Source organism: Rhea americana, unplaced genomic scaffold (assembly GCF_003343005.1).
Source record: "Rhea americana isolate MKP2758 unplaced genomic scaffold, rheAme1 scaffold_289, whole genome shotgun sequence".
Taxonomy (NCBI): Eukaryota; Metazoa; Chordata; class Aves; order Rheiformes; family Rheidae; genus Rhea; species Rhea americana.
Window position 1 is genome coordinate 951141 of NW_028186411.1, and position 14608 is coordinate 965748.

Genomic DNA, 14608 nt, shown 5'->3' on the forward strand with positions numbered 1-14608 from the left:
GCAAAAAGTAATTGCAGCTGTAYGAAGAATATCCATCATTCCAAATTAATTTCTTCTGCTTTAGTGTTGCCCGTTCTAAGCAAGCGCCTTTCCTAACAACTCTGAAACACTGATCCCACCTTCGTTTTACAGACCCTGGGATATATTCCTTGGATTTAGTTTTATTAGCATATAAATAAGAAATTAAGAGTATAAAAGAGTATAAAAGAGTTCAGGTCAAGTCATGTCTGCGGGCTTGGGCTGCCCRGGACCAGGTGTCCCGCGTGTCTTTCCCCCCGTTCCTCCTCCTGTGTGTACGCACAGCTCCACCTTTACAAACGGCATAGCGATCTCTCATAAATGGCCTTCCCAAAAGATGCTTCTCCGCCAAAAAACCATCAAAGTAAGGGAGAAAGTAGAGCTGAAAGCTGACTTAAGGGGAAACGCTTTGGCCCGCGGCTGCGGAAGGCCTCCGGGAGASGGTAAGGAGCGCAAGAGCAGCCGCCGTTTCAGGGCAGCTGAAGCAGCCCGGCCTGCCGCGAGCACACCGCGCCAGACCCCCGCTCTACCTAAGCGCGGAAGCTCTACTATTATGAGGGGTAATGCTTTGAAAACGGAGAGGATATGAAACTCTAATTAATTTCTCTTTTCTTTCTTCCACTCTTCTGAAACAATGTAAATTGCAGAAACAGCGTAAAACTGTGATAGACTTGAAGTCAGTGGTATATTTTATTGTTTCCTTGTAAAAGACCAGATTCTTTTCCATGTTTTTAAGTCAGCATCCTTTTGTTGTTTTTGTTCAAAATACTGTAGGAATGGCTGTTAAAATTTTAGACTCTTTCAGAAGAGGATAAAAAGGAGATGCAAAATTACTGAGGGAGGAGATGTCTGAGTGCTTTAAACCTAACAGGAGGCCTTTTTAAAGACTTCCTTGAAACACAATATTGTCTTCCAGGGTTAATCCAGGATAGTAATAATTAATTGTAAATTGAGAAACAGCTTTAATTCTTCAAAACTAGAAAAACCTGATGCACCAAGCCCACTCTCTTAAAGGGCCAGCAGAAATACTACAATGTGGCCTCACAAACTGAGAGGCTTTCAAACTGCTTGGCTTTTAGAAATAGAAGTAAAGTGAGACTTAAAGTCACTCTCCCTTTTCTATAAATTTAGCACCAASAGATGTTTTAAAAATGATTTTTTTTTTACTGAATTGGTGTGATTTTTGTCTTGTATCAAGTAATCTAGGGTGTTGTTCTTTTTGGCTATCTGGACATGCTTTTTCATCAACACAAATCACTGCAATTACATGGCCAGTAGAAAGGAGAAGGTTGATCAGCAGTGATAAAGCCCAAGATGGATTAGTGTCCTGTTTCTTATATCTTTGTTCCTTATCTTAAAAACCCATCCTTAGTTGCTTTTTTTTGTTCCAACTCTTGCACTTTTTATTTGCTTGTTTCCTGCTACTTGAGTGAGAACCATTTAAGATAGTAGGTTTTCTTRATGCAAGCAGAAAGGTTTTTATGTTGCACCCTCATGCCTATTTTTTAACTCGTGAAAGTGGCTTTGAGTATCAAAAGATTTTATTATGCTATGGTAGTATGTTAAAAATGCTTTAAACGATGCCATTTGCACATCTTTTTTGGTCACATTCTCTTGATTTGCATTCTTATGAAGATATCCTAGAAGATACCTAGAATCCACCAGGAAAAATCTGTGAGTTCAGAGACATTGAGTTGCGCAACAAAAAATAGTAACTATGGTACTACTGGTGGTTACCAAAAGAGTAACAAGTAACAGATCCAAGCCCATGCCTGTGCCTGTAGTGTTGGCTGTGTTTATGTTTGTTTATTTTAACTAAAACTTCCTCTTGCGTTCCGTGATCTTTTACAATATGTAAAAAACAACTCCTGTGTTGTAATCTTTCTTTTTGTCTGTTTCTAAAGGCATATGATGGGTTTGCCAGCTTAGGCATATCGCGACTGCTGGAGCCTTCTGACATGGTTTTACTAGCGATACCCGACAAACTGACAGTTATGACCTATCTCTATCAAATAAGGGCTCATTTCTGCGGCCAAGARTTGAACGTGGTTCAAATAGAGGAGAACAGTAGTAAAAGCACATATAAAGTGGGTAACTATGAAACGGACACCAACAGCTCTGTTGATCAGGAAAAATTCTACGCGGAGCTGAATGACCTGAACCGGGAGCCCCAGCTGCCGCAGCCGGACAGCGGGCTGGGGGACTTTGCTTCTCAGGACGACTCCGTATTTGTAAATGATAGCGGCGTTGGAGAATCTGAGAGCGAGCATCAGACCCCTGATGACCATTTAAGCCCGAGTACGGCCTCCCCTTCTTCCCGCAGGACTCGGAGTGACCCGGATCCACAAAAATCCCARCACAGTTCTGGAAGGACTTCTGCGTCGGAAGAGCTTGGGAAAGGTGGTGGTGCAGACACAACACAAGTGCAGCCTGTGTTGGGAAGGAAGAAATTGCTGAAAGCTGACACTTTAGACTTGAGTGACTTGCCACATGTCAGCGATCTGAAGGAGGATGCGTCTCCCACAGTTGCTAGTGAAGATGGTGACAAGAAAAGGCACCAGAGTTCAGACAGTCCCACTGATTTCTCAGAGCAAGAAAAGCTGGGACATCTGGGATCCACCGAGAGCACAAAAGCAGATCCCGGTTCGCCTGGCAAAAAGCCGAGTTTATCTCCTACTTCTAAACTGGGATATTCCTATAATAATGATGCAGATCTGGCGAGGAAAAAGCGTACTTTGAGACAAGCAGAAGCTGATTCTGACCCTGATGCCAGAACAGCTTTAAATCATGCAGATCAAACAGCAAAAGCAGCCCAGGTAAGAAACTCAAAGTTTCTATGTKCCAATGGGTCAGTGTGGGGTTCCTGGTCAGATTCTTTCTCCGTGATCATAATTTACACTGTACCTGCAGGGTACAGCAGTATGTTTTTATTATTGGACAAACCAACCAGCTTTGGTAGCGGAAATATTTAGACTAAAATACATTGCTGAAAAAAGCCATTGCACGAAAAAAGAATTCATAGCAATCCTTTATAGGAATTGTCCTACAGTAAATCTTTCCAACTTGTCTCCAATTCAAGTTGGTAAAGTTGTTGTACTCTCAAGCAGCTCAAAGAAGGTGGCTTCGAGGCTTTGGCCACCGAGCGTGGAACTCCCAGCATCTTTTTCCTGAATTGTGCATGCTCAAGCAATAAATAAAAAAGGACTATTAATTCACTGATCAGCATTCAAAAAATTCTAATGTTCTGAATGCCTTGAAATACACCACGTGTATTTCTGRATCTTACCCGAGAGACCACGTGGCCTTGTGAACACAGCCCACCATGGTGAGGTAGAAACTCCTCCATACTAAGTTGTGCTGCTGACTGAGTGGCCTCAAGCATGTTACTTAACTGTATTATCAGTTTTCCGATCTGTAAAGATAAAAAGTGTATGCCCACCTACCTTGCAGATTTATGGTGGGGATGAAAGCTGAATATTGTATAATTGCTGAGCGTTATCAGTAAATAGAATCATCACAAAAATATGTAAAAAATGTTATCATCATCCCTGTTTACAAAAAATGCCAAACCAGGCTCAAAAGTTTATCCCGCTAAAGAACTTTCTTTAGTTTTGGTTTTGTTTGGCTTCATGCCATGAGTTGTAATAAGAAAAAAACTGTACATAATCTTTCAGTATTGTGRATTGGTTCAAACATTTTTACATTTTTTTTCCTCTAAGTAAGCGCCACGAGGATTCATTGTCTTGTAAGAGAGACAGTCCATAGCTGGATGGTAATAGACAAAATATGAGTTCCATAGTCAGCTAATTCCTCTCCTTTAAACCGTGAAGTCTCATGAAGTTTTTTGTCATCTTCTCTGGGCACTGGATGAGGAAGGAACAGGTTGGGYCACACGTAATAATACAATGGGGAGAGATAGAGAGAGGGAGAGAGTCTTTTCTACTGAGATTTTCATGTGCAAGAGTGTAGTACACCAAGAAAAAGGAAGAGATGACTTTGAAGACTTTCCTCGCTTGTTAACCCTCTGTGCATTTGGGGTTAACCCTCTGTGCATGAGTTCTAGCTCATGGAAAGGCCTGAAGACGTGTTTTCCTGGAGTCTTCATAGCTGACCTTGACTAAGAAGTCAGTGTTGTACATAAATACTTGGGAGCATCATCTCAGCTCCTTTTGCCTTGGCAGATATCCGCCTTCCGTTATTTCTGCTGTGCACGGTAATCGGTCGTGTGTGTGAAGTAGGGACTTTCCTGTGGATATTCATAAATGAAACAGAAGAAGATATTATTGCTGGAGGGTTTTTTTTTTTTTTTTTTTTTAACCTTGTACTCAACCTCTTTGTGTTGAATTTAAGTCATAAATAAGAGATACCCATTTAAGTAGCCAACGAAGCATTTTATTTGCATACATATTAAAGTAAATAAGTAAACACATAGCACATTTAACATAGTTGGCTTCCATGAAGCCAATTATCTTTTTTACACAGTGGCAGTTTAAAGGCATTAAATGTTGATAGAAATTAAGTTTTAGGGGGAGAAAAGACAACTCTATTTACATTATAAAGGCCTATGACTTTAATTTTATATTTTGATCACCTTTACTTTTCATTTCTGTAGAAAGCTCTGTCACCTCATGAAGCTGTAATCCATGTAACTCCTGACCTTTATTATAAAGGAAGGCTCCTGGCTATTAACTACTGTATAAATGTTAAGTGCCCGAGGGCTGCCTTGCTGTTAATTATATTTCTTTATTTTTAAGCAACGAATGTTGTCAAGACAGGAAGAACTTAAAGAACGAGCAAGAGTTCTGCTTGAGCAAGCAAGAAGAGATGCAGCTTTAAAGGCGGGGAATAAACTGCTAACCAATACGGTCACCCCGGCCCACAATAAGCAGCTGAATGATGTAAGAAATATTGGCCAGTGTGGCACTTTACTTTTGGTTAAAATTTGTTGTACATGCTTACTTTTTGGAGGGGAGCATGTCCTTGCAGAATATTTTTTTCCTACACTGAATGTCCCGGTGCTCCAACGTGTCATGTACCCGGAGTTCACTTTTAAAGCCCAGTTCTCTTGCTCTTATAGCCAGTAGAAAGGTGCCGTAGACGTCACTGGAGGCAGAGGTCTGAGAGCACCTTCTTTGATTGGCACTGCTGTTTCTAACGGGAGGAAAAACAAAAGTTACTTGTTAAATGATAGTGGAGTAATTTATGCTATTTTAGATAACCTCTTTTTTTTCAGTTAATGTAAATGCATTCCCAGAACCCCTGATGCAAACTACTCRTTGCTTCCTAAGTGTTATGCAGTGAATGAGGCTGCTTGTGACAGTCTTGTAAAAGAGTTGGTGGAACAGTTCCTTTTTATCATGAAAGTGGATTATGCTGGTGAGATGGGAAAGTGGAGCTGGGCAGCGAGCTCCAGTGCCCGAGCAGCTATGGTTGCACCTCCAGTGGCCTCAGTGGTGACCTGGAAGGATACATGCTCTCTGGAGATGAAAGCTAATGAATTTTTTKCAAACCTTCGCAATGCAGGTTTTGTGATTCAACTATTGTGCATTGGAGATTGTAGTGTCAGCTAAGAATGTAAATGTAACTGAAAAATAATGATACAAAGAAAGGCGTGAATTTTCATGTCTTTCAGAGGCTAATACTGAGAGGCAGATTCTGCTTTTTACATAAATGGGATCACACAGTCAGAGAAGGAAGATAGTGATTGTACATCTCATTTCATTCTCTAAACTGTCTTAAATCTATGGTGTACGTACCTTTTCTTAGAAAATATTTCCTGCCACAAACTGGCAAGCATTTCTCTTCGTTTTTCTTAAAAATACATGTGTATATGCATACATGCCTTATATGCCTAATGATAAAATCATGTCAGTGATGTGATTATTTTGTATTTAACTTTTTCCTAGATGACTGTAAGTTAGATAAATTTTGCGTTTGATTTTTTGGTTGATTCGTTCATTTAAACAGTTTTTCATACACCAATCTTCGTTATAGGAGGGATGCTATAGGGAACTCAGACAGGAACAGCTGTTGGAACTGCCCAACACTTTTAATGGCAAGCTCCTATTTTCAAAATGTTTATAACTTTACTGGTATTTAATTTTTTGAGCTGAAATTTTGCACGTTGACACTCTGCCTAAGGGTATTTTTTTTTTTTGGTGAACTTCAGAAAAAAAATGTTCAACTTTCTCAGAATTAGGTTGGATAAAGCATCAATCCCCTGGAAACATCTGTTCAAAACAATCCAGGTTGGAACAATAGCACAAGCTCATTAAAAAGCCTCAAAGTTCAGGRAAGTTAGTAAATATCAGAAAAGAGTGTCCAAGTGGACACAACACAGCAAGACTTTCTTTTACAGTTGCTCCCCTAATTATCAGGGCCTGTTTTAGTACACATCATAGTAGTGGAAAACCGAACTTTCTCTCTTGGGCTCACACTGGTCCTGCTGATGATACCCAAACAGGAAGAGAGAAGAAACTACCCCACCTGTATACAGAGGAGAGATGCCACAGGTAGATGGCGAGGAGATAGACTGCACTCTGAACTTAGACAAAAGTGTATCTAGGCCATGAGATCCAGCTGAGGRATAAGAGATAGGGACAGAGTTTTCAGAGCGAGAGACAGAGTTGTGTAGTTCAGGTTACCCTCTTACCCATGGGACCTTATTTCATTTCTTGCAGAAGTTGAAAAGTGAATTAGATGGAGAATTGCAGGAAAAGGAAGGGAAATCTTGTAGGTATGACAGCTGAGTATGGTTTTGCAGGACCAAATGCTGCCTCTATCATCAGTTCTTCATGACGTTGGGAAGATAACTTGAACCCAACGTATTTGAGGTGGCAGATTTCTTGTTTTCTGATTTCCGTCCTGAGATTCTTGGGGGCTGATTTCTGGAAGTTTGCAATGTACCCAGCTGTAGGCAAGGCAACGAGAGTGGTGCTGTGAACAAGTTGTCCAAGCCTGTCTGAAATACTGAGCTGTCTGGAAAAAACAGATATTGGGCATCTGAGCAAGGTCACTCTTGACCTCAGTTGCCTATAAAATAGGGATAACAATAGCTCCTCACCTCGTAAAGGTGTTGTGGAGATGAGGTTTGGAAACTCTTAGATATGATAGTGAAGAATGCCCCAGGACAAATTAAAATAATTCTGTGTTCAGAGATAAGTTTGAATAATGAATGGTGAGGGTGCAGTGAAATACTGAATAGTTGCTTATTCACTGAGCATTGTCAATCATAACCRCTGAATGAAACAAGCGTCCTGTAGGAAAAAAATTGAGTTATGCAATTAAAGACCATGTGAAATACAGCGAGAACTAACGCAAGACTGTACAACTAACCTAATTCCGACATTTCCTAACTTTTGAGTGCTTGACTTACCAAGCCTAACACTCTCCTAACGTATTTCAATGTGAGAGGTACTCATTGTGAAGGGGAAGAATTTATAATGGAGACTGCTRTATTGTATTGTTTTTGTGGTTTATGAGTTATATAAAACTGGCAGGTTTATATGCCTATCCACACACATGGATACTGTGAATGAGGATGTGTAGATTCATCAAAATATATAGAACATAGATCATAGAATGGTRAGGTTGGAAGGGCCCTCTGGAGATCATCTAGTCCAAGCCTCAGCGTAGCCCATATGGGGGTTGAACCCGCGACCTTGGCATTAGYAGCACCATGCTCTAACCAACTGAGCTAAACCTGCCCCCCAATATCAGATACGTATTTCTATAATCAAYTGTTGATTTCTGTTTGAGGAGCATCATTTTTCTATAACATAATTGATGGTCATAGAGATGAGACTTCTTAATTTAATGYAGTGATGCCAATTTACTACAGGCCATTGCTTATCTGCTTCTTGAAAAATAGAGGAGACTACTACTATTCAGGGCTRATAGTAAGAACTTTGACTCAAGCATCTTTTTCTAGTCTGTATTAGCAGAATGTAGCTGTCTGTCCTGTTTGGAATAATGTTCAWTGTGTTGTCCAAATCACACTGATGCTGATGCAAATTTTTCCACACTTTGTGCCGGCTGTTGGATTAAGCTGTTTCCTGGTTTGGTTTGSTTTGGTTTGGGGGCGATTCAAGAGAAAAGCCTTAAAGTAGGAAGATGTGATTTTAAACGAGGATACTTYGAAGAGATCCCCAAGGCCTGTACTTTCAAAAGTAGCTCTTAAATGTGCAACTGCAAGTTTCATGARTATCTTCATGAAAAGAACTTAATGCAACCTAATGTCTTTCAGAAGGAGTATGCTCTAAAAATCAGTCATCCCAGCTAAGCCTGCAAAGTCATTAGTTACTTTTGAGAATCTTGGTTCATAGGTTTTGCCGTGCTTCTTTGCACTTGCCATAGGAGAACTATGGCTCTTTTCATAGTCAAMAAGTGAGAACTATATTTGGTGCATGGGGTTGTATTGCTGCTTGGAGTCAAGAAAAGAGAGGAAATTTCCAAGTCCATTCCCTGGTCATAAGCATGGATTTCTTCCACTGTCATCATTTGGTGTGTGCTCATCTGATTTGTTTAGGTAGCAGTCTTTTTCAAAAGAAATCCATGTTTGACCTTCTTCAGCCTAAGCCTTACCCTTCCTGTGGTGGAATCAAGACTGTGTGATATATTTCAGTAGTCTTGTATTTCTGGCTTGCTTTTCATTTTTATTTTTATTTTTTAAAATCTCTATTGTCTCTTTATTGGCTGCTAACTGGTSTCTCAGGAAGTACTGGCCATTTTTCCATGATGTGTTCTTTCTCTTGGCTGTTTATCCGATTTCCTTGAGTTTTCTTCTTTGCTGCTCTGTCTTTTAATCTTCTTATTTTTATACTCTGAGGGTAGGCCCATATCACTATTTTCACTTACTTTACTCAGAAATTGGTGAAATTTTAGGAGCAGAAGATTAAGACACTGAATTTCCTTTTATAACTTTTGAGCTACTCCTCTGAATCTCACACTTCTTTCTCATTGCCTGCCAGGCTGTACCCTCTTCCCCTTCTTTAGTTTGTGTCTTCTTGTACTTTGCTCTCTCTCATACTGTCCATTTCAGCAATTTGTCCTATGCATTTCAACTCCCTCTCCTCTTCTTTTTTTTTCCTGAAATCTGCTTTCTTTACTCTTTCTTGCCTTAAATGTCTTCTCTCTGTGGCTTCTGCTCCATTATCTTCCATCACTGTTCATTTCACCTGATTTAGTCTTTGCCTGCTTCCTCAGCTCTTATTTTTTTTAGCTCAGTTTCTTTTCTCTCCTTTTTTCCAGAAACAGTTTTCACCACTAGATCTGCTCCTTTAGTGCTTCTGAGAACCATGAGCTCTGCAAACTGTAGTGTTTAAGCCTGTATTCAGATATTGAGCCTAAGAAGAGACTGCATTGATCAAAACTCCTTGAAAACATGCTTATGGTTTGGGGAGAATCATAGATATGGCCTTAAAACTGATGCTGCATTTTGGAGGCTAGAAAGTGAACTTAGGAGCTCTGTGAACATATTGACAGACTTACCTGATCCCCTTATGGATCTCGTTCCTCCAGAGAGATTTATGGACAGCTCTACCTTCCTGCTCCTGTTCTTGATGTACGTGCACTTGATGCAGAGGTACTTTTGCGAGATATTTCTGTTGTTTCCAGTCTGGCATAACGGCTGCAGTCACTTAGCTTTCAACCCACAGAGCCTTTTTATTGGCTTCCTCATTTTTATTTAACCCCCCTTTTCTCGTGATTAATGGTACAGTGCTTGGACTGGCAAAACTGCTCCCCGCAGTTACAGTGTGAAAACATCAATCTGTAGCGATGGTTGCTAGCAGCTGGGGCTTGGTTGGGATGAGGTGTTGGAAAGGTGAGGAGACTGGGGCTGGTCTGTGCAACCTAACTGGTAAAGTGGCAAGCTAGAGGAAACCAGGACCAAAATGGGAAATATTCAGGAAGAGCGAGGCTGAAAGGTCTTTTTCCCCTAGGTAAACGTACCTTACCAAATTGGGAGTGGAATCCATAATTCTTGAATTTCAGCCTAATTCCATTGTCAGCAAATATTTGTGAAGGCTGGTGGCAAAATATTTGTCTTATTCTCCCTTAATGACTGATCCACGTAAAGAATGGAAATTTCCTGCAGCCGTCGTTGACTCTGTAAACTCAAATGGCTATGGTTGTGAAGCCGRTGCGATTACGGAGAATGGAGTTAGGAGTTAAAAAACGCTCAGGCAACTTTAATTAACCTCCTTGGCGGATATGCATTATGATGCAGTCTGTAATTATGTGGTCAGATACTCTTTTTCCCAAAGCAATTGTGCCTCATTTAACTCAGAGGACTGAGGCGATGTAGCAGGCTGTCTGTCCACGGGAACTCTGACTTTTGGATGCAGAAACTGCAAAGTGTCCAGTGAATGAAGCGGGGATTGCAAGGAGCAAAAGGATGAGGTCATGGTTACGGCGCCTGGAAGAATTAAACGTAGTGCTGCCTTTGCCTCCGAATTCTCAATCGGTGCTGTTAAGTTATTTGAGCCAGACTTCCTCCAAGTGGTCATTGGTTGCGTATYCTTCCTTTCTGGAGGCGAAGGTTGGACTTGCAGGTGTACTGAGCATCCCAGTTTGTGCGGGAAGTCAATGGGAGCTGTGCTTTAGACACAGAAAGGACTACGTAAAGCTTAGGACACGGAAAAAAGCAGGTGGTAGGCTTCCCCGAGCAAGCACCCCRTGTTAGATCCTTTTAGCTGGATCTCTCTGTCTCGTTGCTCATCCAAAGAGCAGGGTCATACCACCACAGGGTGCTGTGAGAAGGGAATATGCTTAATGCTTTTGAGGCACTTAAATGCTATGGTGGTGAGCATAGTAGAAAAGCCCGTGAAGAAATTAATAATTCTGCCTASAGAGCAGGATGTGAATATTGTGTAGTAAAGAATGATGCTACAAATTGGTGGGYCCAGTGAAACATGGAAGATAAACCAGAGTATTGAACGTCACTGAGTAAGAGCTGTCAGTTCTAGACAGAGGGATATAGCAAAAGTGTACGGTCATGCCCTGATAAGGCTTTATTCCAATGGATACACAGAAAGATGAAAATTAAGATTGTGCCCAGCACTCTTACTTCTGGCATCTCCGAAATCATGTGTGCCTGACTTAAAATTCTTCTAACTTGTTTTTTGTAAAGTGGAAAAGGGGGTGATATTCTTTCTAAAACAGGCCACAGATCTGCCCAAAGTTATTTGGGTTTTGCAAGAGCTAAGGATGCCTCCTTGGTGAATTTAGGTGCAGGACTGGGCCTCTCGTATGGGTTTGGCCAAAGATTTCGGATATTTAGGGTCTAGCATAGGTGTTGGGACGCAGGACTTGACTACTAGGACACCCSAAGGGAATCACTGCACATCTTTTGCCCCTTGTAAAATAAGAAAATGGTAATTCTTCTTCTGCAGCAGCATTGTGAGGATGATGCACTAAAAATTGTGAGAGATTCAGTTTATAAAATAAGTATTTAAACTGGGTTAATATAAACTGAGGGGGTGCTTTCAGAGAGCAATTGTTATACTACTGCTGTGCTTAAATGCAACTGTTGCTAGCCTACTTACTATACAGGGAGATATCTGTTATCCTCAYTGCCATTATTAAATATTTATTCAAGTGGAATGACAGTTATACCTGCTTAAATATAAAAAATATGTTTAAAAGAACAGTGGGGACTATATTCAGCTTTTGTAGCAGAATTTGCAGATAGGAAGTAGCTCACCAAAAACAGGCAAACTCTGTCTGCGACCAGTAGAGGAGGAAGGAGAAAGGGTTGTGCTAAAAGGTTGCTTCTTTCTGCTCGGAATATTGCTTTTTGTTACTCGCTTGCTCAAAGGACTTGTTGCAGCTGTATCTAATTCGTATTTAATAGGCTCTTTCTACTTCAGGTATCAATCTGTTTTGTCCATTACTTTTCATTTTCATAAATATTTGAGTGCAAAATGATAATTTTTGCGTATGCCGTGGACTAGTGGAAATGGAAGTCTTTTTTAGAAAACCTGCAGAAACCAATGAAAATCTGAAATTAGATGAATTTGTATACTTTAATTTTGAATGCATACATTTGCACRGATATGGGATGTTCCATCAGCAATGAAATGAAAATAAAACATGATTTTAAATGCTCAGAAAAAGCTTTATTAAACTGTTCCATTTATTGGTCACATCCTGCAATAATCTCCCTGCCCTTCTGAGCAAAAAAGCTCCTAACTATCCTGCTCTATTATGTGACCAAAAAGTATACGGTAGGSAGCAGGTACAGGTGTGATACAGAACGCAAATTCACAGTAGACAACAGAAGTCAGACCTTTTAATTTGATTGAAAGATGCCTTGAACTCAATGGACCAGTGCGAGTATTGTTTGCTCCCAGTATTCTTAACAGGTTCTTGAAAACAAGTACCGGATATTTTTACTCAGTAATTTTTATTTACGCTCGAAACTAGTTATGTTGCATTAGGAAAGGCATCTAGGTCATTGGTGACATTTTTTGCAGTATTCCTAGTTGGAAAATAAATGTGATTGAGGTGGTAATATTTGTTCATTTAAGGGAGCACTACCAAATTACTCCTGAATTATTTTTATAAGAAAACCAAGAAAGAAAAACTGACTTGTATTAATTAAACATCCAACGCATATTTACTGAGTTGTAAGACTTTGCAGATGGCAACCTTGGTCTTTTAATATTAATTGGAAAATATTGATTGAGAAAAGACTAGTCTGTCGTGCCGATAATTGCGACCAGATTTAGATATGATCATGAGATCTTCTTGAGATTACAAAGAAGCAGTTACCATCTAATTGGTAAAAAGATTGAACATTATTTTGGTAAYCCCTGAGCTTTGGTAACTTATTCCCTGTTGTTCATTTATATGTTTTGTATGTATGCCACTATAGAGTGGTTAAATATGGTTTAAGCTGATAAGACTATGCTGGATAGTATTTACATTTCATGACCATTCCAAGTTTTATAGCTGTTTTAACCATATACTTTTCTTTAAATGAAGGTTAGACCTGCTGACTGAACACTTCAAAAAACACCTGAACTGATATTTACTTCTTTATAATGACATGCTGAGGTCGAGATAGCCCGATCCCGTTTCCTTGATGGCGAGAACAAACAGGTTGTTTTATTTCACGTTATTTGATACGTGAAAAATAAAAAATAATCTGTAACTTTCCAAGAAGGTGCTACATCTTTTGACTGCATATGTGATATGCTTAAGGACTTTCTTACTATGTAGTTGTGATATTTCGCTACACAGAAATATCAGGATATACAGCTCGCTGTCGTAGCTGGGAAAACAAATCAATTAGTGCGAGTGAAACTCATTTCTCGGTAGAATCAGTATGCACTGTCGTTTTGGTACCATAGGGCTTTGTACAGAAAGTGTAACTTTTGCTAATGCAAGACAAATGTTACGCGGTTCAAGTTTTAGATAAAAATGCTCRAGATCCTCGGCTGCATTTTCTTGCTGTTATTTCCATTTTCTACATCTGTTCACACGAGTCAAGCATCTGGCCCAAATACAAATGCGCAGCTGCTTGATATCCGCGTGTAAATCTAAGGCGCTGCGGAGTCTGCAGCCGTACCGTGGACACGCGCAGCCACATTTATTAGCTGCGTTTTAAGGTCATCCGAACGACGCCAGTTCAAAAACTTCGGTGCCTCCTGCCTGCGCGTGGGTGTGCGCGGAAAGGGGGCTCCGTGTTTCGGAGCGAGCCCTGGGCCTGCTCGCGGCTCGGATGCTCTTTTTACGTCGCGGGTGACGATGGCGGCGGCTGCTCGGCGCCCGCCGTCGGGAATCCCGGGGCGGTATCGCCGTGACTTAGAGCTGGGTTTTGCATTGCCTGCTCCGCTATTGCTCAGCGYGCGCAAGGGCAGAGTTAAAATCTTTATTCATTTCAGTTGAAAATGTTCCTTTTGTTCTCCTTATCGTGTTCCGGCTTTCCCAAGGATATATGCCTTGAACGGAAAGTCACATGTGCATTACTAATTGTGTGCCGTTGTATTTACAGTTCCTAGTGGTGGCACTGTGAAGCTACTAATTCTTTTGCTTCACTTGATGTACAATAATCTGAGCGTCTTTGATAGCAGTGAAACAGTATTAATTGTTTTGTACGTTTCTTGGTCACTCGTCTTAGGTGGTCTTCATAATCTATTAGAACTTCCAGCCAGATTGCTGTAATGTCATGCCTCCAGCAGCGATTAAATTGGTAATTAATGAACAGGCCTTGGCAACATAAACCACATCCCGTTAATTTTCCCTTTGGAGTTTTTCAGAAGTTGTCGTCTCTGTCAGAAAGCATTGCGCCACCTTGCTACGGCCCCTTGGCATGAAACCACGACGGCTCGATTTTTTGCAGCCATTAGTAGATCAGAGCGGTAATTTCACAGTATTTTGGTCAGGGTAATTATAGTCCCCAGCACCGAGCGGAGTTGGGAATTCGCACGAGAAGCCCAGAAATACCAGGTGAGCTTCCTCGTGTTCACTGGGACGTTATGATTAGTTTAATTGGGCTTTGTTTGATTCCGGCCGCGGTGGCTCCCCGCTTCGGCGTGCCTGACCCGCGCCGACGGCGGCCGGCGCGGGGGCGAGCGCTTTGAAG

At 40.8% G+C, this 14608-nt stretch overlaps 1 protein-coding gene across 5 annotated transcripts in view; it reads left to right on the forward strand.

Annotated features, from left to right (window-relative positions):
• The window catches only part of EHBP1 (EH domain binding protein 1), a 202393-nt gene that overhangs the window by 135861 nt on the left and 51924 nt on the right, over positions 1-14608 (forward strand). For all 5 annotated transcript variants that reach the window (XM_085308996.1, XM_085308995.1, XM_085308997.1 and 2 more), the window contains exons 12-13: positions 1923-2834; positions 4773-4916. In XM_085308996.1, coding sequence (XP_085165122.1) covers positions 1923-2834; positions 4773-4916 — 1056 coding nt within the window. The remainder of the gene's footprint in view (positions 1-1922; positions 2835-4772; positions 4917-14608) is intronic.